Source organism: Myxocyprinus asiaticus, chromosome 43 (genome assembly GCF_019703515.2).
Source record: "Myxocyprinus asiaticus isolate MX2 ecotype Aquarium Trade chromosome 43, UBuf_Myxa_2, whole genome shotgun sequence".
NCBI classification, from domain to species: Eukaryota; Metazoa; Chordata; class Actinopteri; order Cypriniformes; family Catostomidae; genus Myxocyprinus; species Myxocyprinus asiaticus.
Genome location: NC_059386.1, coordinates 19,634,408 through 19,656,200, shown reverse-complemented (window position 1 = coordinate 19,656,200; position 21,793 = coordinate 19,634,408). Strand labels below are relative to the sequence as shown.

At 40.6% G+C, this 21,793-nt stretch overlaps 1 protein-coding gene across 3 annotated transcripts in view; it reads left to right on the top strand.

The window, feature by feature from the left end:
* The window catches only part of LOC127433843 (rho guanine nucleotide exchange factor TIAM1-like), a 107,486-nt gene that overhangs the window by 53,825 nt on the left and 31,868 nt on the right, over positions 1 to 21,793 (top strand). For all 3 annotated transcript variants that reach the window (XM_051686107.1, XM_051686106.1, XM_051686108.1), the window contains 9 exons: positions 1,198 to 1,293; positions 2,354 to 3,281; positions 4,601 to 5,084; positions 5,578 to 5,750; positions 7,558 to 7,782; positions 10,229 to 10,414; positions 14,698 to 14,844; positions 15,136 to 15,210; positions 20,474 to 20,644. In XM_051686107.1, coding sequence (XP_051542067.1) covers positions 2,364 to 3,281; positions 4,601 to 5,084; positions 5,578 to 5,750; positions 7,558 to 7,782; positions 10,229 to 10,414; positions 14,698 to 14,844; positions 15,136 to 15,210; positions 20,474 to 20,644 — 2,379 coding nt within the window. In that variant the 5' untranslated portion in view covers positions 1,198 to 1,293; positions 2,354 to 2,363. The remainder of the gene's footprint in view (positions 1 to 1,197; positions 1,294 to 2,353; positions 3,282 to 4,600; positions 5,085 to 5,577; positions 5,751 to 7,557; positions 7,783 to 10,228; positions 10,415 to 14,697; positions 14,845 to 15,135; positions 15,211 to 20,473; positions 20,645 to 21,793) is intronic.

Genomic DNA, 21,793 nt, shown 5'->3' with positions numbered 1-21,793 from the left:
GCGGCACAAAATGACCGTTTACTGGCGTGATGTGACTTATGCATCCAGTGTAGACAGAATCATTGATTATAATGGGAGCGAATTGCTTTTGTCGTGCCACACTGCACCGTTCGCTTCTGTTGTAGACAGGGTGTACGTAATCTTGGGATTTTTGTCATATTTAATTGCCCACTACGGGAAAATTGACAGTCCGATCAGTTAGAAAAGACATAGCATACTAAGTCAAAACAGTCTGAAGGTCTGTACCAAATTTGGTGAACGTAGCATGAAAGCTCTAGGAGGAGTTATATTTAATCATGTTAGTCTTTGTTTTGGGATTTTAAAAAAAAACAAACCCTAATCAGCTTAAAGTGAAGTACAGTATGTTAGCTTGAAAAAGCCTAAGCAAATACCAGTAGACACAAATAGGATAGACCAAGGCACTTTGATCAAAATTGTTTTACTGTTCAGATGTTGTTTTTTGTTTGCATTTAGATGAATATCTGGTACAGAGATGAGAATGAGTTGGTGCTTTATGGGATGGGAACACAAAATAGAGGTTTCTACAGTACTATAACTTCCGATCATTTACTTTTCCCTCTAAATGGATCTAATGTTCTATACCCACCAGAAAAATGCTCATTCTCCTCTTCTATCTATCTCTCTCCTTCTCTTTCTCTCCATGTGTTTATCTCCTGGTGAGTGGAACAGTGAGCATGTTATTCTGAGGCTAATCCAAAAAGTGTTTTCAGAGCGCATAAAGTCTGATCTGAATTCCCATATTTATACCTGCTGCAGTAAGTAGATGAGGCTTTTTCTCTTGCTCTCTCTGTGCAGGCCTTGGATTAGAAAAAAAATAGGTCAGATTGGCATTGAGGATGATATAACCGAGGTTCAGCTTTAAGACTGTCATAATTACCTTATTGTTGGTTTCTTAAGGAAGGAACTGAGACGAATCTGAGCGAATTCTTCCTCTTGTGCAGTAGGGAGGATGTGTGAAGTGTCGATTGTATGAGTGTTGTGTTTTTCTGTGACCGCACCTTAAACCAGGTGTGCTTTCATCTTCTCATACATATCTTGTAATCTACCCATCACATCCTAAGAAACCCAGAACCTCCAAACAGCACATTATTGTACATCTCCAAACAATCCTTATGTCTAGACTTAATCTTCCTCTATTCCCTTTGTTTAAAAATGTCTATTATGTTTGTTTTTCAGGGAAAACTGCCTTAGGACTGATGATGAGGACAATGATGTCTATAAATAGAAGAATCCCGGTGTGGAAATGCATCTGATCCATTGGTTCTGCCTCAGGTACTGCTGCTTATTTCACAAACATTATATCATGCTCTAACAAAATAGAACTATAGCACTAAAACAATATCTCTTCACATCTTTTACTTAAGTGTGTAGATCTTCTTTATTTTTATTTGTTTTGTGCAGTTTGATGATACATTACTTTCTCTTATACCTGCTTAATGTAGATAGACCACCATAAGTAAGCTTTTATAGGTTGATCACTCCAAAATGTGTAAATACTGTGGCTCTTTTTGTTTGAGCCTTATGACCAGGCCTGACATAGTAACATTGGCTCAACCAATGGTGGGAGTTTGGGGCAGGGCTATCTATTTTACGACCAGTGGCAGATGGGGGAGTGTTCAGGAAACCTGTTTGTCATTATTTGCAATTTCAATTGGTGATGCAATAAGTAATTACACACTTGACCTTTAAGGTGACTCACCAAAAATGAATTCCATTAATGGTGAATAGTGGATACCTATGATTACATCCAGTTTCTTTCTTGGAAGTGTGACTAATTTAACTGATTTGTACTCTAATTGAGTTGTTCCAACAATTTCAACAGATTTTAACTGAGATTCATATATGGTGAACTCTCTAATGGAGGTCACTGTAAAAATCCACTGATGTTCCCACCACAGCAGGTTGAGAGGCTTCACATCCCACTCTTTCCATCCCTCTCTCGCTCTGTCATTGTGTGGATCAGAGATATTTCTGGTGTTAGGCTCTGATCACATGCTCTTCAGCTCTCACTTTTAGAGATGTTGAGATTGACTTCCTCCGCTTTAGGTACATCCTTTTTTGTTTCAGTGCTTTCTCTTTTGGTACTGTAATAATGCTTGAATCCTAAAACTTCCCCCTTTAGATACTGTAAGTGCTGGACTAAGCAGGTATGCTGCCTCAGAGCTCCAGTGGCTCTTTTCTGCCATCTCTAGATTGCATAGCAAGAATGTGGTGTGTTTGCTGGTTGATCAAGTTTGAGAGCCCCAAGGACTTGCAAATCTTACATTGAAATGTCACATAGGCTCTTTGGCAATGAGATCTGGGCATTTAATAACTGTTGTGTCTTTCACAGACGTTAAACCATGGGGAACGTGGAGAGCCAAAATGGAGACCACGCCTACTACTGTGAGGGGCAGGGCCACCTCTCACGAAAGCACATGACTAGATCCCTTCGCATCAACAAGCAGTCTCGGCAATCACGTCACGCTTTGTCCAGCAAGCCTGAGCACCGCAACTCTGAGACTAGCACGAGATCCAGCAGCACCCCTTCCATTCCACAATCCCTGACCGAAAACGGCCTTGAACCCTTCAATGAACCCGATGCTCTGGAAGGCTATGGAGGAACCATTTGGGTGGACCGGGTGGCCATGAACTTGCGGCCAGTGTCCTTTCATGACCCTACCACCACGCCGGGCTCTGAGGACGGAGTGGAGATGGACACAGTAGTCCCAGACGGTTGTGATGATGAGGGACTTTTCACAAGTGAGGACAGGTACCTTCAGAGAACCAGAGATGGTCCTCGAGAGGGTGGCAGCTTCAAGAAGAAACGCTCCAAATCTGCGGACATGTGGCGAGAGGATTCCATGGAATTCTCTCTGTCGGATCTAAGCCAAGAGCATCTGACCAGCACTGAGGAGATTATCGGGACAAATGAGGATGAAGACAAAGGCTTCGACAACTGTGGAGGTCGACGTCAAACCTCCAGCCCACGAACGCTTGAATCTCACTCCGGAGAGAGAGCAAACTCTTTGGACGAACTTTGCACACAAAGGCTACTTCCTCTTCATGGCTCCCACCATCTCTATAACAGTCATGATCCCGAGAGGATAGAGGTGGGCGTAAAAAACGGCGAGGTCTTGTCTCCTGCGGAGGAGGACGGGAACGGATATGGAGCATACACGCTTCCCTGTCGTCGCTCTCACTGCTTGTCGGAAGGACTGTCCAATCACCAGGCTCATATCTGCTCGCGTATGCAGGGTCGACGTGCGAAAACAACGCATGTGAGTTATGCCTCTGACACATGCTTTTTCACATCCTCTCAAAATTAAGACAGCTCATGATTCATCCAGCATGATCTCGTGAAAATTACGTGACTGTGGCGACATTTTTGCTAAACGATATTACATGGGTCATACACGTATTGTGGCAGTTTCAAGGTGAAATGCCCACTAAAAGTGGCCCTGAAAGTTAGTTAAATGCTGTCCCAAACAGATGGGGTATTTAAAGTTAATTCTGTATTGAATTTTAAGTCAACAAAACCTACCTACCAACCCTAAATATTAAACCTAAACCTAACAGACAGTGTCAGATAAAGCAAATGTGAGATTGAAAACAGTTGAGTTTTAAGGTGAATGCTCTGAACAAGCTTGTAAATTCATTATTTATTCATTCATGAGTTCATTTTATAATGCAAATGTTAAAATGTATCACCTTACAAATCATGTGCTATAGCAAAAGTGTTTTGATGTCATAAGATAGCATTGTGTGAGGAACAGGCGAAAAGTGTTAATAACTGATATTCTGCCTTTTTTTTTCATGATTTGTGTGACAGTGAATAAAAGTCATTGTTGTTGTATTGACTCTAATGTTCATTTTGTTCCAAACCTACATGACTTTCTTCAGTGGAACACAAAAGGAGATTATGGAGAATGCCAATGAATATGAATGGTGACTTAGGCTAACATTTAGCCTAAAATCTCCTTTTGTGTTCCACAGAAGAAAGAAAGTCATAAGGGTTTGTAACAACATGAGGGTGAGTAAATGAGTTAATAATAATTTTTTGGTGAACTATCAAACTATGCATCTACTTTTGGGTCTTTATTAAAATGTGAAAGGTAAAGACACCTATTGATCCTTTATTCAAACAGAATTCAGACACGCTTCAACTATCATTTTTGTGCATATTTGTTTTGATTTGATGTAAACTGTCTTTGCTTTTCAAAGAGCTTTCAGTTAGATTTGCTTTTCAAAGAGTCTCCGTAGACTCTTCAAACCCAAAAACCTTGTGACAAGTTCAAGCCTTTCACAGCTACTTTGGGCACCTGCTGAGAGCTTTTTATTTTGAAACATAATATTTCTCACAATCTACCTGAGAGGAACTCTGTGAGATACATAGGCAGTGTTTCAGTGCTAGCAAAGGGAAGCAACATCCATTCTGTAGCACGTTTCATGCAGGGTTCCTCTTTCTATTTCTCTGTCATGCACAAGTAAACAAGTAGAGAACAAAAGTTCATGAAACGTGTTGTCACTGTAGAAGGAGTGTTGTCTTTTATCGTACCCTGAATGTTTGCTGTGTTTATGTGTCTCTACATGTATGTAGGATATCTCGGCGGCAGGCGAGGGCAGTGAGTATGGAGACAGCGGTATTGACGGTGGCGCAGCTGAAATTGAGCATTCATCACGCCGTTGTAAGGCCATGTCGGCTTCCTTCTCTGTCTACTCCACTGCTAGTGGGAGCATCTTTGCGGGAAGCGACAGTGGCAGTAGCAGCGGAGGTGGAGGAGATCGTGAGCGCCAGCCGGGTGGAGATCAGGGGGTTTATGAGAACTTCCGGCAGGAACTGGACTTGAACTCGCGGCAGACTCGGGAGTGTCTGGAAGAGGCTGGATCGGCTGCTAGTGATGAAAGGAGTAGCGGTACGCTCAGCTCCGTTTATCCATCGGACATTCTGCTCAACACGGTGCAGGGCACTGTGCGGAAGGCTGGTATGCTGGCCGTGAAGAACTTCCTGGTGCACAAGAAAAATAAGAGGGTGGAGTCAGCAACAAAACGAAAGTGGAAACAGTACTGGGTGTCACTCAAAGGTGAGACACAGGCTGTGTTTGAAAAGCATACTAGCATACTATTTTTACTATTTCTACAGCAAATAGTATGTATACTGTGCATAGTATGCATATTTTCTGTATGCATGGAATAGTACTACAACATTTACTAAAATGTGTAGTATGCAACAGTGCACACTGCAGTGTGCTTGACATTAATTTCTAGCATGATGTATGAACTGGAAGTAATATCAACTGTGATTTTGAACGTCTATTTCTTAACTCGTTCTTGATATGACTGCCAAAAGGTTTTTTACACAAACTTGGATTGAAATGCAAACAAAACAAAACAAAACAAAATAGTACAAAAAAATAGTTAAACAACATGAAACCACAAAGCAGAGTAAAATAACACAAAACAACAACACATAATCGCGGCATAATCTGATGTGATCTTCACGGAAATATGATAATCACGGAAATATTTTGCACGGCATAATCTGATCTAATCTTCCTTCTCACCTTCATATCCCAGGATGCACTCTATTTTTCTACGAAACGGATGGGCGTTCAGGGATCGACCACAACAGCATTCACAAACATGCAGTCTGGGTGGAGAACAGCATTGTCCAGGCCGTACCAGAGCATCCCAAGAAAGACTTTGTGTTTTGCCTAAGCAATGCACTGGGAGATGCCTTCTTTTTCCAGGTAAGATCTCATAGATCTAAAAAGACTAATATTAAGGGCAAACAAAATTCCAGTTACTCCTATGAACTCAAATTCTGGAGTGTACATTTTTTAAGGTATTGTAACAACAGATGACTTTGAATAACATCTATGATATTTACATCCTCTACATTTGCAAACACAAAGCTGATTCTGTAGCTTCAAAACTGGATTTTATTGTTATCTTCAACTTGATATCAATTCGCTCAGAGAAATCGATAGTATGGAATAACATGGATTAGTTATCCCATCCTACGGTTCAGTGTCAGGATTCTCGCTCGAACCATCAGATCCTGCCGGAAGGGACAGGACTTAAACTACTGGTGCTCAGGTGGCGGTAGGTGAAAGCAATGCGGCCTATGAGCAATGAGACACAGCTATGGGATCTTATAAGGCATAGGCTAGATAATGATTGGATGAGATTCTGAAATTTAATGAATGACGTAATGCTACTACGAGTCCTCTGTCAGAATTATCGCTTAGGCTTCCATTTCTCCCAAGGCATTGCTCATGATCTACTGTTTCATTGTAAATTTCAGTGTGCTATTTCTAAATTTCTGTGGGTCTCAGTGACATTTTCTTTGGCAGGTGGCAGTATTCTGCTTTGTAGGTGATTCTTTTTTGTAATTTTTTTTAGCATGCCCAATTCCCAATGCGCTCTAAGTCCTCGTTGTGGCATAGTGACTCGCCTCAATCAGGTTGGTGGAGGACGAATCTCAGCATCTGAGTCTGAGACAGTCAATCCGCACATCTTATCACATGGCGGACGAATCTCAGCATCTGAGTCTGAGACAGTCAATCTGCGCATCTTATCACGTGGCTTGTTGAGCGCGTTACCGCGGAGACCTAGCGCATATGGAGGCTCACGCTATTCTCCGCGACATCCACACACAACGTGCCCCACCGAGAGCGAGAACCACATTATAGTGACTACGAGGAGGTTAACCCAATGTGACTCTGCCCACCCTAGCAACCGGGCCAATTGGTTGCTTAGGAGACCTGACTGGAGTCACTCAGCACGCCCTGGATTCGAACTTGCAACTCCAGGTGTGGTAATCAGCGTCTTTACTTGCTGAGCTACCCAGGCCCCCCTGTAGGTGACATTCTTTTTTTTTATTTTTCCCATTTTTCTCCCAGTTTGGAATGCCCAATTCCCAATGTGCTTTTTAAGTCCTCGTGGTCGCGTAGTGACCACGAGGTGGTGGAGGACCTCTGAGACCGTCAAATCGCGCATTTTATCCCGTGGCTTGTTGAGCGCGTTGCCACGGAGACTTAGCACGTGTGGAGGCTTCACACCATCCACCACGGCAAACACGCTCAACTCACCACGCGCCCCACCGAGAATAAACCACATTATAGCGACCATGAGGAGGTTACCCCATGTGACTCTACCCTCCCTAGCAACTGGGCTAATTTGGTTGCTTAGGAGACCTGGCTGGTGTCACTCAGCATGCCCTGGCATTCGAACTAGCAAACTAGCGAACTCCAGGGGTGGTAGCCAGGGTCTTTTACCACTGAGCTACCCAGGCCCCCTGTAGATGACATTCTTAAAGGTTTGCTAGTCAGGCCTGACAGTCAATCTGTGCGACTGTCATTTTATTATTTATTTATTTGTGTCGAAAGAACCTGTGTTTCTTGCTCTGATGGCATATGGCCTTGAGATATAACCTAATATATATGGAGAATGCTATTAGATGGTTTAATCCAGACCTAGTTTACTCATTTCAGTTAAAATATCACTAACCAGGAAATAGTGGTAATGTCGATGTTTGGGTCCACTTGTTTTCAGACGTCAGGTCAAACGGAGTTGGAAAACTGGATAACCGCCATCCACTCAGCCTGTGCCACGGCCGTAGCCCGCCAGCACCATCGTGAGGACACGGTACGATTGCTGCGCACTGAGATCAAGAAGCTTGAACAGAAGATCGACATGGATGAGAAAATGAAGAAAATGGGTGAAATGCAGCTCTCTGCCGTCACTGATGCAAAGAAGAGAAAGACCATCCTGGAGCAGGTATGCACAGGCCACATAAGCCTCTATTCTAGAAGGCAAGTCATTAAGGGGCTGTTCACACAGGAAGCGTTCTTGTGTCCTTCTGAGCTGTTATTAATTGTTTGTTTACATAAACATGTTTTTTCAGTGTCACGTGCCATCAGCAGCATGTTTTTTAAGGTGTAGTGTCAAGTTAAAAAAAAGGAAATTCTATTCTAGAATTTTGATTATATTGACTCTCTTAAATGTATTGATTATCCAGCCAAACACACACACACATGGTAATGCACTGATTAGATACTGTATGTACAGTATTTGTAATTTTTGAGCCTAAAAATTGACCAATGATTTGACAGGATTGGTATTATCATACCCATTTCCAAACCCATTAGTTTAATGGGTTTGGTAATGTTTTTGATGTTTCAAAAATGGGAAAGGGACAATCCAGAGTGGAGCTGAAGTGGAGTGATTATAGAATGCTTTGAGCGCGGAGGAGAAATTGTTGCCACTCCATTCACATACTCTGAATTACCAGTAGTCTTAAAGAGACAGTAACGTTTTAGCTCTTGTTCTTCAAATCAATGTAAATACTTGTAAATAGTACAAATTATGCATGTAAACAATTTACATGTAATAAAACATAATATGAATGGGATATATGCAATTTAAAGACATTATATATATTGAGGGAATACATGGAATTTGTACATTTTTAAAAAGCTAAAATATGACCAAAATGATGAAAAACTAACGCTAAAATAAATGTTTTTAAATTAATATTTCATTATTTGAATTAACTGAAAGATTTTTTTTCATATGTAAGCAAAATTGACATTATAGTTGAAATATACCCAAATTATTCTGAATTAAATTAGAAATTGGGAAATCTTTGGGAAGTCCCAAGCCCTGTTGGGTATTGATAAAGGGATGTCAATAGAGCGCAAAAGTGCCCTCCCACTTTTTCATCCGTCTGGGTTCCAGAAGTATTTTTCCCATTCTTTTCCTTCATAGACATTTATAAAATCCTTCATAAAAGAGTTTTAAAAGAGTCCAACCAGCTCCGAGGTGAATCACATCACAAACTTTGTTTTGGGGTAAAAAAGTATTTGAAAATCCGACATAAAGACAAAGGTACAAGTCTTTACTGAGGGCACGGACTACAATCCCCTGAAGCATTGCGAATTATGTCAATGAATAAAAAACAATGAGAATATATAAAACTATTCATTTTAGGTTGTTGTTTGTAAGTATAGAAACAATATATTTTACGTATATTGCAAAATATCCCGATATGTACAAAAATATAAGTAGTTTAAGGGTGAAGGGAGACTGACTCGATTACGTAATTCACAGTGCATCATAGGAGTGCGTGGTCTCTCCGAGGCACGTTTCGCGGGTTTCGTTGGCCACGGTTCTCTGATTGGTGGATCTGCTGTACCATGGGTAATGTAGTTGTTTACAATGAATTCCGCTATCAAACACAATTTTTAAACAATAAAGTTGAGATAATAAGAGGGATGGCTTTAACGGAAGCATGTACCATTGATGAACAGCCTCATAGCTCACGGTAGGTCTTTAAAGGTTTATACGTTTTTGTTGAAAACCAATTAGTCTATGGTATAAATGAGTGGGATTTTTACTTCCGGAACCAGACTGTTGCGTTTTATAGATCAAACGAATTCTGATTGATCAATAATAATCAATGTTAAATGATATTTAGTCTTTGGTACACATCTTTGTTTTTTTTTTGTCGATGAAGGCGTACTTCAGCCTTACTAATGGTGCTGTGGGGGTACTTGCAGCAAAAAAGGAAACACTGGTCTAAGAGACCCGATTTCAGTCATAACTCAATTTTGACAAAACGTGTAGTTAAAAGTGAAGTTTGCCTTTGCATGCCAATATAGGTGATACACCCTGTTAAAATCGTCCATTGGTTTGCTTTGATAACTAGGACACATTAATAATAGACATTTTGCTTTTTTAAACTAAAAAATTTTTGCTTTTTTGTTAATAATTGTATGAGTGTGAGTAGGATTTTGTGTCTATTTTAATGTGGCCATTTAAAATAATCTTTGACATGTGTGATTTCATTGTTCTTACATAAAATATGAGTTTATAAATGCATGTCTATTTATGTGTTTGTGTGTGTGGTGTGCCTCTCTGTTTAAGTGGAGGTGAGCAAACTCCTCCATGGACTCTGAATAGACTCGGGTCATGCTGACATGGAGGAGGGCCGCTGACTAATGATATATACCAGTGTCCTCCTCCAGTAAACAAAAAAATCGAATTAAAAACACTGCCCACACTCTAATAGTCAGCAGCATAATGGCTTTCATCAGTGTGTGAACAATGAAAACGAAAAGTGCAAAGCACATTAAACTGTTGACAAAATAGAACTGAGATCCGTTTTACTTAGATCTGACCTTTTTGTCAAAGATTTGACCTCTTCCTTTCTTTATTTTTTCAGATATTCCTCTGGGAGCAGAATTTAGAGCAGTTTCATATGGACTTGTTCCGGTACCGTTGTTACCTGTCCAGTCTGCAGGGCGGCGAGCTTCCAAATCCAAAACGCCTACTGGCTGTTGCTTCCCGCCCCACTAAACTGTCCATGGGTCGTCTTGGCATTTTTTCCGTATCATCCTTTCATGCCCTGGTATGGAATACACACACAAACACATAAACACACACACATTTAATAATCAATCTCGGACATCGATGCTGACCATTAGGGGTGTAATGGTACATGTATTTGTCCCGAACCGTCACGGTACTGACGTCACGGTTCGGTGCATGCAGTCAGATGAAGAATACATCTGAGTCAGTCACAGGCGATCCACTCCAATGTAGAAGGGGGTGCGCGCGGTAATGCAACACTGTTTGCTATTCGCCAAAACAGGAAAAAGAGCAGAAGAAGAAGAGACCATCTATGCACCAACCCAAAACAAGAATGGCTTCTCCTAATGCACAAGTTTTATTTTTCATTATTTTATTTATATTGTACTTTTATAACTCAAGAGATGCTTACAGTTTTGTAGCTGATTGTGACCAAATACCTTTTGTTTTTTATCAACCCTTTCAAAAAAAATATGACCTATTAAAGAGTGCATTCTGTTTACTGCTTAGTGCTTAATACACTAAAGGAGGCTGTACTGTACCAACTACCTCAGGGGGCACTAAATGCCGCTAGGTGGAACAAACTGTAATTTGCACTACTGTCTGTTCAAAATAAATGAAAAGAAACCTAGCATTTGGGATTTGTTGCTTTTTCCTGTTGTAACGAACTCGTATCGAACCGTGACACCAAAACCGAGGTACGTACCGAACCATGACTTCTGTGTACCGTTACACCCCTAGTGCCCATAGGCCCTTCTTTCTTTCTTTTTAAATAAATGATAGATAGATAGATAGACAGACAGACAGATAAACAAACAAACATTAATATACTTTATTTTGTCAGATTTAGCTCACTTTTTGACACAGATTTGTCCCCAAAGTATATCTAAGCACACATATACTCACAGAAGCACTTCCACACACAGTTTCACACTCTGTACTCATTTCTTCTCTCATACACCTTTACACCTATTCTAACACTCCATATTTGTGCATTTTCCCTCTCTCTCTCTCTCTCTCTCTCTCTCTCTCTCTCTGTCTCTTTCATAGACATGTTCTTCTCACTTACACTTTCAAGTACATTTAGTTAGCATCCACTTCCTATTATTCCACACCATGAGAGGCTTGTGAGCACACAGAGCTGACTGCCAGCCTGTTCTTGGCTCGCCTCCTAACAGAAACTGCATAACACAATGTACTGTCATCAGTGTTTTTGTTTTTTTTTGTCATTCCTGTGGTCCAACACAGAATGTACAGAATGGCGTAATACGGAGACAGAGATGAGTGCCTCAAACCGCAACTGTCACCTCAAGTCACAATGAGGCGTGGAACAGCAACTCCCCTCAAATTGCATAACACATCATGTTTCTTGAAAATTAAACCATGTTTGACAGGAAATCATTGACATTTTAAATGATGAAAAAGGGAGCGTTTTTTCGTCAATGGCACTAAAGCGGTAGATCAATAACTGCCTTTGCTGGCGTACCTTTTAGCTAATTTCCCACTTAATTTGTGTTTTTGACTTTTAAGCGTGTTTAAAAAAAAACATTGTCACTCAGAACGACTTTTCATTCAATTCAGTTACCTAGAAAACAAAACGTTTCCCTAAAGTTAGTGTGTGGTTTCCATATGGTTATTTTTTGGGAACAAATTCCAAACGTTCTAGGAACATTCTTTTTAGGTTTTATTTTGAATAAACTCATAGGTTGCTTGGAGGTTTTTGTCTAACAACCTAATATAAACTCATAAAGAATGTTAGCTATGATTATTTTTAGGTTTAATTTTTTTTTTTATAATCTTAAACTTACCTAACAGAATATTGCAGGGAGGATTTTGTGTGACGAATTTATAATAACATAAACAGAACACAATCCCCCACTAAAAATGTTTGGCTCCTGGAACATTCTGGGAATATTATTTTACACTAAGTGTAAATAGCAACAAAAAGCATATTTTTTTGCATAAAGTGCAAATAGTGTTAGATGCTATTTGCACCCCGGTGAAAATAGTGGCAGAATAGTGGCATTCCTAATTAAATAATAACATACAGTATAACTGCATCGAGTTTATTGTGTTAATTTAGAGTCCCAAAGACACAGTACACCAACCCCTAAACCTAACCCTAACCTTCCCTTACAAAAATGATCTATGGTTTTACTAAAGTAACCATAGTATCACCAAGGTATTTTGTAGTAAAATCATAGTAAACACAAAATCAAACATGGTTACTATACTGACACCATATTACTATAGTATAGTAAACCATGGTCAATTTTACCCGGATCAAAGCTTTCTCTCAACTCCCCAACGGTCACCATGACCAAATCACTGCAAGGCAATCAATCTTTATATTAATTTGTATTTATTATTACAAGTAGTATTAAAGGAAATATTGAGATTGGAGACAGGATGGGAAAAAGTGGGTCAAAAGGCACATCGTTACACCCCACGCCACTGCAGCGACACTATGGGGCGCAGTTTGTCTTCAATTTTTGTGTTTCCATCAGACTATTTCCGTGCAAATAGCCATGCTGTGTGGCAGGTGCTATTTACACCTAGTGCAAATAGTCACTCCATTATTTTTTTGGTTCACAGAACATTCCAAGAACAAAGTTTTAAGGTTCCTCTTTGGTTAGTCAGGACAGTTTTTATGGAACTAGAACATTTGTTTTAGGTTGTGCATGATAGTTCAAATTCTAGAAATCTTTCTGCAACCAATCTTCAATGTTACATGTTCTCATTTCTCTCTTTATACATTTTCTTTTCTCGTTTTCTGACTTCTAAAAATAAGACCAAACTACACTGTTTTAGGCCCTCAGATACTCTACTGCCTTAAACTTCCAAGGTTTCAGTACGTCATTAACCCTTACTTTAGGTTTATAGAAACTCTATACGCTCAGATTACTGGGGACTTCTGTCGCACTGCACTGATGTATATTTTCCCAGAAATGTCATTGTGGTTTTGTGTCTGGGTGTGTGAACGGCTGAGGGACATTATCACACCATGGCAGTTTATGTGTCTACTGCCTCTGATGTGAGTCATACTGTCAGATTTTTTCCCATCACTGGTCTTGATCTGAAGCTTAAAGGCACAGGGATTTTTTCCTCCGCTTTTCAGCTGATCTTTTCACAGTGTTACTGAAGCAATTCATAATCAATGAAGGCCGTAACCTCTAGGCAAAATAATAGTAGCTCACTTTAAATAAATGTTTGTTTCATTACATTCATTTCATATTTAAAGGGATAGTTCACCCAAAAAATGAAAATTCTCTCATTTACTCATCCTCATGCCATCCCAGATGTGTATGACTTTCTTTCTTCTGCAGAACACAAACAAATATTTTTAGAAGAATTTTTCAGCTTTGTAGGTCCATACAATGCTACCAACGTTTTGAAGCTCCAAAAAGCACATAAAGGCAGCATAAAAGTCTCCAGTGGCTAAATCTATAACTTCAGAAGCGATATGATAGGTGTGGTTGAGAAACTGCCCAGTAGGTGACAATATGCATGAAGAATCCGAATCGCCAAAAAACAAAAGAAGAATGTGAAAGTGAAAGTGGAGATTTATAGTAAAAAAGGACTTAAATATTGATCTGTTTCTCATCCACACCTATCATATCGCTTCTGAAGATATGGATTTAACCTCTGGAGTCTTATGAATTACTTTTATGCTGCCTTTGTGCTTTTGGAGCTTCGAAATTTTGCCACCCGTTCACTTGCATTTTACGGACCTACAGAGCTGAAATATTCTTCTAAAAGTCTTTGTTTGTGTTCAGCAGAAAAAAGTAAGTCATACACATCTGGGATGGCATGAAGGTGAGCAAATGATGAGATAATTTTCATTTTTGGGTGAGCTATTCTTTTAAGCTTAGATGTTAGGTACTAAAATTGACGTTATGGTGAAATGTTTAAAGGAATATATCATCCAAAACTTAAAATATTGTCATCATTTACTCACCCTCATTTTGTTTCAAACCTGAATGAACACAAAAGGAGATGATGTGAAGAATGCTCACACTGTACTTTCTGATCAAATGAAAGCAAACAATGATTGATAGTCCCCAGATCCCTGTTTGGATTCATTGTATGAAAAAAGCAGCATGAACATTCTTCAGAATTTGCTTTTGTGTTACATGAAAGACAGACAGTCGGGTTTGGAACAACATGAGGCTAAGTAAATGATGACAGGTGATCTTTAAGATTTTTTCACTGTCTAACATCCCACTTCAAAGATACAAATGCTAAATTGTGTAAAATTACACATTTGTTTTAAGCCCTCTTGAAGATGTTTATTGATTTACTATAATTGTGTTTGTTGCACAGGTGGCAGCGAGGATGGATGGTGGAATGCGGAGACATACTCAGGCCCTGTCACGATCCTCCAGTAAACGGAAGAGTCGTTTTTCTTCCCTGTGGGGTCTAGACACTACCTCAAAAAAGAAAACCAAAGGCAGACCCAGCATCAACCAGGTCTGCATACATATCATTCTATGCAAAACCCTTACAGTCTCTTTATGACACCATATTACATTGCTTAATAGAATGTATCACTGTTGACTCATTATACATTTGCAATAGTTAATTTTTATGTGTTATAAGTGCATTAATTGTTTATAAGAATGTTCCAAATTATCTCACACTCTTGTGGTGTTCTCAAAGTGTCACTGAGGCAATTGTCTCAGACAATGCACCAAATTCATCAGTTCATTCTAATTAAAACATCAAATTCCTCTTTAATCAGTGGCTTTGTCTCAACTGCAGGTGTTTGTAGACGGTGATGAACCAGTTAAGAGGAGTCTTGAGCGCATGTTTGAGGACTCTGGAAAGGAGACTCTGGTAAGGGAGACACTAATTCTTCCCAGCATGTTTTGCATAATTAAAACTGTCAAAGAGAACACCCTCAAAGGCAGAATTTGTAAGAAATCAGATGGTAGGGCCATGTGAAACCCCAGTGGGAGCTGGAGAGAGATAGAGAGAGCTAAGACACCCAAGCTGGGCTGAAGGGCTCAGGTTCTTCTTGCCAGTGTTGGGTAAGTTCCTTTTAAATGTGTCGCTTCACTAGTTAGCAGCTACTCATAATTTAAAATAGCTAAACTATAGTAAAGCAACTCTTTTGAAAAAGTAGTTAGGTGCACTACAAGTTACTAACAAAATGTAGCTAACTACATTGTAGCAATTTAAATGTGCACTGTAAAAAAAAATTTACTCCTAAAGACATGAATTGTAATTTTGCAATATATGTATGAAATCATGACCACTCACATTTAAATGAAGACTCCAGTCATATCAGTAATCTTATAAAAGCTGTTTTATTCTACATGGAGAGGGTCCGCACATGGGGGCAGCCATGTTAGAATCACATGACAAGCCGAATACTACTCACTTAATCTCAGTAACCGTCCTGTTATTTGACACTTTCACTCACTGATTAAAGTAATCATGGCTGACTGTGAACTAATTTCTACAATGGCATCTGAAACTGAAAACTATTGATATTAAATGATGCTGCATTCAAGCCACTAGCTGTCCAAGATGACACAAAGACAAAAGTTACTGAGTGCAAGGGGCCTGGGTAGCTCAGTGGTAAAAGACGCTGGCTACCACCCCTGGAGTTTGCTAGTTCGCTAGTTCGAATCTCAGGGTGTGCTGAGTGACTCCAGCCAGGTCTCCTAAGCAACCAAATTAGCCTGGTTGCTAGGGAGGGTAGAGTCACATGGGGTAACCTCCTTGTGGTCACTATAATGTGATTTGTTCTTGTGGTGAGTTGAGCATGGATGCTGCAGTGGATGGCATGAAGCCTCCACACACACTATGTCTCCATGGCAATGCACTCAACAAGCCATGTGATGCGGAGATAGCTGGGATTTGTCCTCCGCCACCCGGATTGAGGCAAATTACTATGTGACTACGAGGACTTAAAAGTGCATTGGGAATTGGGCATTCCAAATTGGGTGAAAAAGGAGAAGAATCCCCCCCAAAAAAGTTACTGAGTGCACCTTTAATAAATTCAACCTTATTGTAAAGTGTTACCAAAAAGCTACTGTCACACAAATAAAAAGTTAGCAGCATCACTACTTTTAGGTAGTTACTCCCCAGCACTGCACTAAACTACTAATAAAACTATCAGAGTTGAAAATGTGGTGAACAGCAGCATTTAACTACGAAAAAAGAAAAAATGAAGAAAAATACCTAGCATGGATGTGTGTCGGGACTTCAATTAATCATTGAATACTTTTCAGAACCATTTACATGAACTAAACACTAATGAACACTAAACTGAATCAGAATTCCCAACACTACACATATGAGGGGATCGTTTAGGAAAGCAAATTTTATTCTTTCCACATCTCGTGTGCTTTGTTTTTGCGCTTCATTGCTAATTGTTAGCTAAAGTAGCTTGCTACTGTGAAAGCTACACTATTTTTAAAGCAGCTAAACTACTGTCACACTACTAAAAAATTTAGTAAACTTTAAGCCACTTTTAGTCAGTTACTCCTCAACACTGCTCCTTGGGGTAAAGCGATGGTGCGGCCATGCTCCTCTCCCAACCTGCACATCCATTAAGGGAGGGGAGCGAGCATGTGTGTGTCTGTGTGTGTCTGTGTGTGTTTTCTTGTGCATTTGTGTCAAGAGACTGAGTGACAGAATGTTCGAGTGTTTAATGTATTGTCTGCATGTGTTTTCCAGTATGTGAGTGTGTGGGGTGTGTTCAAGTCCTTCTGACCCATTTTCCCACTCACCCACTCTCCTTCACCATGTGTGGGCTTGCTGTCTTTCCATGATGGAGGACCATCATCACAGCTACACTACGGGGCAGATTGTCAAACGGAAGGGGAGGGTGTTAGGCTGTCACCCGATAGTGGGGATAAGCTATCTGAGCCAGGCAGCATGCCGTCGCTGACAGCAGGCCAGACCTTCTGACAGGCCAAAGAGCACCGGGGCCAAGGGCCCCCGAGAGCCCCACAATATACCCTGTCATTCACATTCCAGCTGGTGTACGTCAGCTCATCAATCATCCGCCAGACATCAGACGAAGACTTTGTGTATTGTGCAGAGCTTGCATATTGCTGTGGTTGGATGGCAAGTTAATTAGTTGTCTTAGATTAGAAGTCATTACATTCAGCGGTGGCTTGATGCTTGTCTGCTGCATCGATTCAGACAGCTCTGCTTAAGCGTGATACGGCTGAATTAAGCACACATCACCACAAATGTGACACCTCTGTTAGTTTGCATACAGTGTTTAACAGATAATTAAGAAGCTTTTGTGATATCCACTTGTAATAATCACAGTTCCACGAATCCACGCATAGTAGGATTAACTTTAAAGTCAATGTGAAATCAAAATTGAGCTTATTTATTTCCTTAAAGGAATGTTCCAGGTTCAATTCAAGTTAAGCTCAATCGACAGCATTTGTAGCATAATGTTGATTACCACTAAAAGTAATTTCAACTCGTCCCTCCTTTTCTTAAAAAAAAAAAAAAATCAAGTTACAGTGAGGCACTTACTATGGAAGTGAATGGGGCCAATTTTAAGTTTAAACACAGAAATGTGAAGCTTATAATTTTATAAAAGCACTTTCATTAATTCATATGTTAAAACTCATGTATTGTTTGAGCTGTAAATTTGTTTAAATCATCATTTTTACAGTCATTTTAGGGTTTGTTGACATTACATCGTCATGGCAACAAAGTTGTAAAATTGGTTATAACTTTACACTGAAAAGGTTATGAAGCGATTTAATCACACTAAAATCACGTTAACACGCATATTGTTTGCGTCTTGTAGCTATACTTTTGAAACTTTTGATACTTTTATTTTAATGTTTACGAATTGGCCCCCATTCATTACATTGTTAGTGCCTCACTTTTTGAAAAGGAGGGGCAAGTCAAAATACATTTTGTGGTAATTAATATTATGCCACAAATACTGTTGATTGAGCTTAACCTATATTGAACCCGAACAATTCCTTTAAGCGATTTTATCACACTAAAGAGTAAACTTGACCCTTAGCCTCAACGCACTATTCAAAAAGCCTCCAAAAGACGGTGCCAGCAGTGTCAATCATCTGCAAGCTCATGTTCAGGTCTGGATTCATTCTGGTATTTTAATTGACGGCCACTTTTTAGTAATTCAATAATTTCATGATGGATAAAATCAAGTCCCCCCTATATACTGTATTTCTTTGTTGTATGTCCTTATAACTTGAAATAACAAGTTGGAGTGGTGGTGGTGCAGTGGACTAAAGCACTGAACTGGTAAGCAGAAGGTTGTTGGTTCAATCCCCACAGCCACCACCATTGTGTCCTTGAGCAAGGCACTTAACTCCAGGTTGCTCCAGGGGGATTGTCCCTGTAATCAGTGCACTGTAAGTTGCTTTGGATAAAAGTGTCTGCCAAATGCATAAATGTAAAAATAACACAATATTATGGAATTCAAATCAGTTGGGAACGCCAACCCATCTGTTGACCACAACCTCACTAATCATCTTGGTTCAACTACATTAACACCACCAGAACAGATTGGAACCTTGGAGTGGTGGTAGATGACCAGCTTAATTTTACCGCCCACATCTCCTATACTGCCTGGTCTTGTAGATTTGCGCTTTATAACATCAGGAATATTAGACTTTTTCTGTCTGAATATGCTACACAGCTGGTCCAGGCTCTGGTCATTTCAAGACTGGAAAACTGTAATGCTTTGCTGGCTCACCTACAAGCTAATACAGTTAAGCCACTGAAGATGGTCCAGAATGCAGCAGCATGTCTGGTCTTCAATCAACTCAAAAGGGCTTATGTCACTCTACTCTTGATTTCACTCCACTGGCTACCTGTAGCTGCCCGCATCAAATTCAAGGTTTTGACTGGCATTCAGGACAGCCAATGGAACCGCACCCACTTACTTCAATTAACTTCTACAGGTCTGTGCTCCAACTCGCTCTCTGTGGTCTATGAATGAGCGGCGCCTAGTGATCCCATCACAAAGAGGCTCAATGTCTATTTCACGGTCATTCACTTTCTCTGTTTCACTGTGGTGTAATGAGCTTCCAACCTTCACACGATCTGCTGATATCATCTCAACATTCAAGAACCAGCTAACACATCTGTTCCACGAGAACTTAACCAATCCACACTAATTGCAAGGAGGAGGCGGGAACTGGCAGAACAGTAATGAAAGAAATTCAGCTTAAAACAACATAAAACAAAGATGCACACACATACAGTGGCTGTGTATGTCTCTCTCTCTTGAACTGGCATCTCTGGCTCCCCTTTATCTCGCTCTCCTGCTGATCGGCTGACTCAGCACCGGCCATGCACCCTCATGGCCTGGCCACGCCCTCCTCCTCGTCACACTCCTCCCTTGCCTGATTCAGGCCGGGGCACCATCCGGACTGACCTATTCCCCCCCATCTCTGACGGAGAGACGCTGCCCTTCTGGCCGTTCCGCCAGCTGGTGGTCCACCCCGCCTCCTGGGAATCTGGGGGAGAGACGAGGGGAGGGAGAGGGGAGAGGGAAAGGGCGAGCAGGAGACACACAGAGAGAGAGAGAAAAAAACTTGGCTGCCATCTCTGTCGCCTGGTCCTCAACCACTCCTCCACCCTCGGGCGGACGACAGCCGCTCCTCTCCGGGCGGACGGCAGCAAGACCTCTGACCCCTGGTGGACGGAACGGCTCCTCCCGTGGTGGATGGCAGTGGCGAGGACTCCACGACAGCGCGTCCCTCCTCCTTCCCGAGTTTCGGCACCAGTGTAACGGATAACCAGTGTAACAGGAACCGGCAGAACAGTCAACGTAACTTTAATGACAGAAATTCAACTTAAAACAACATAAAACAAAGATGCACACACATACAGCGGCCGCGTGTCTGTCTCTCTCTCTCTCTCTTTCTCTCTCTCGAACTGGCACCTCCGGTTCGTCTTTATCCCCCTCCTGGCTGATTAGCCCGATTCAAAGCCAGGCGTGTGTCCTCATGTCCTGGCCCCACCTCTTCCTCGTCACAATGACTAAATGCAAATGTAATGAGTAAATGGAATGCTGTTTCAGGGTGCCTTTAAGCAAATTCCTTAACAGTTTTATTTCTTTCATTATTTGTTTTGACAGAAGGAGCAAGAGGGTTCAGTTAAAAGCCTCCCCCAGCACAAGACGGACAATGAAGTTTGGGTTCCGGACTACCTCACACCATCCTGGGTCTCTTTACCCGACGATCGGCCCGTGTTGGCAATCATACAACCAGGCGAGACGGCCATGGATGCCCTGGAAGCCCTCTGCAGGGTAAACGTCATTTGTACTAAAAGAAATATATAAATCAGTCAAGTAGATAATTATGTGACTACCTGAACTCTGACAAACTCATGTTCTCAGAATCAGTGGAAAAGACAGGTAATGATACATACTGTCTTGTTCATTCCACATACCACATTTTAACCATACTTTTGTCTCTGGATTTTATTACTTAACACATAATTCCTCTCAAAGTCTCTTGTTGATAAGGAAGTTTCAGCATCCCACATTCATTGTGGCTTGTTCTGTTTGATTACCTCAATATTTATGTAAGCATCACTATTACTGTTGGTCATATTTTGGGTTAGGTATTTGAGCAATCCCCTAAGTATAATTATTAAACTGTGTCTTCTAACTTACAGCTTTTGTCCTACGAACCTGAATATCTCAAATCATTTGGCTTTTTTTCTGGAGAGTTGTGCAAGTACTTACTCTAAGCAGTCAGACTGATATTTTTGTTGTCTGTTACAAATTTCATCCACCTTGTGGACATTAAAATATCTGAAAAAATTCTATAGACTTTAGACAGACAGTACAGGTAAAGGAGGGACCCAAGCCATATTTAGGGACCAGAGTTTCCACACAGAAATATTACATGGTTACTGGAAAATAAGCTTTTAGCATCTCAATCTCACATTAAAATATACTGTATGTCCTGACATAAGAACTTAAAATCTACTGACTGTTGCTTCTCAATATGTCTTCTTACGTGCCACCATTTGTCCTGAGGTGTTGGTTCACATGTGGGCTACAGATATGTCAGCTGTACCTTGTGTTTCTTACACAAATAAGATCCCAGTTTCACTATGTCGTCATCTTGCAGCCAACCTGCAACAATAAAAAAAGGAAATCCAACACCTCCAAGAACACTCCAATATAATGAAAGCAGAGTAATCTTCTAATTCTTGTGTAATCCATGATGGCTAAAATCTCATGTAGCTCATTTCTCCAAAACACGAAGCTCTCCCACCCCTGTGTTTTGAGGGAGTTCTTGAGAAAGCACTAGAACTTCCCATTTTCATGGAGCCTTCATGGCAAACTGCTAAAGTGTCAGTGGATAATTTCTACTTGAGGAACCATGCAGTTTTATCTGTAGTAGCTCTTGGCCTTTTTCCATGTTCGCTCATAGCAGGTGTCACC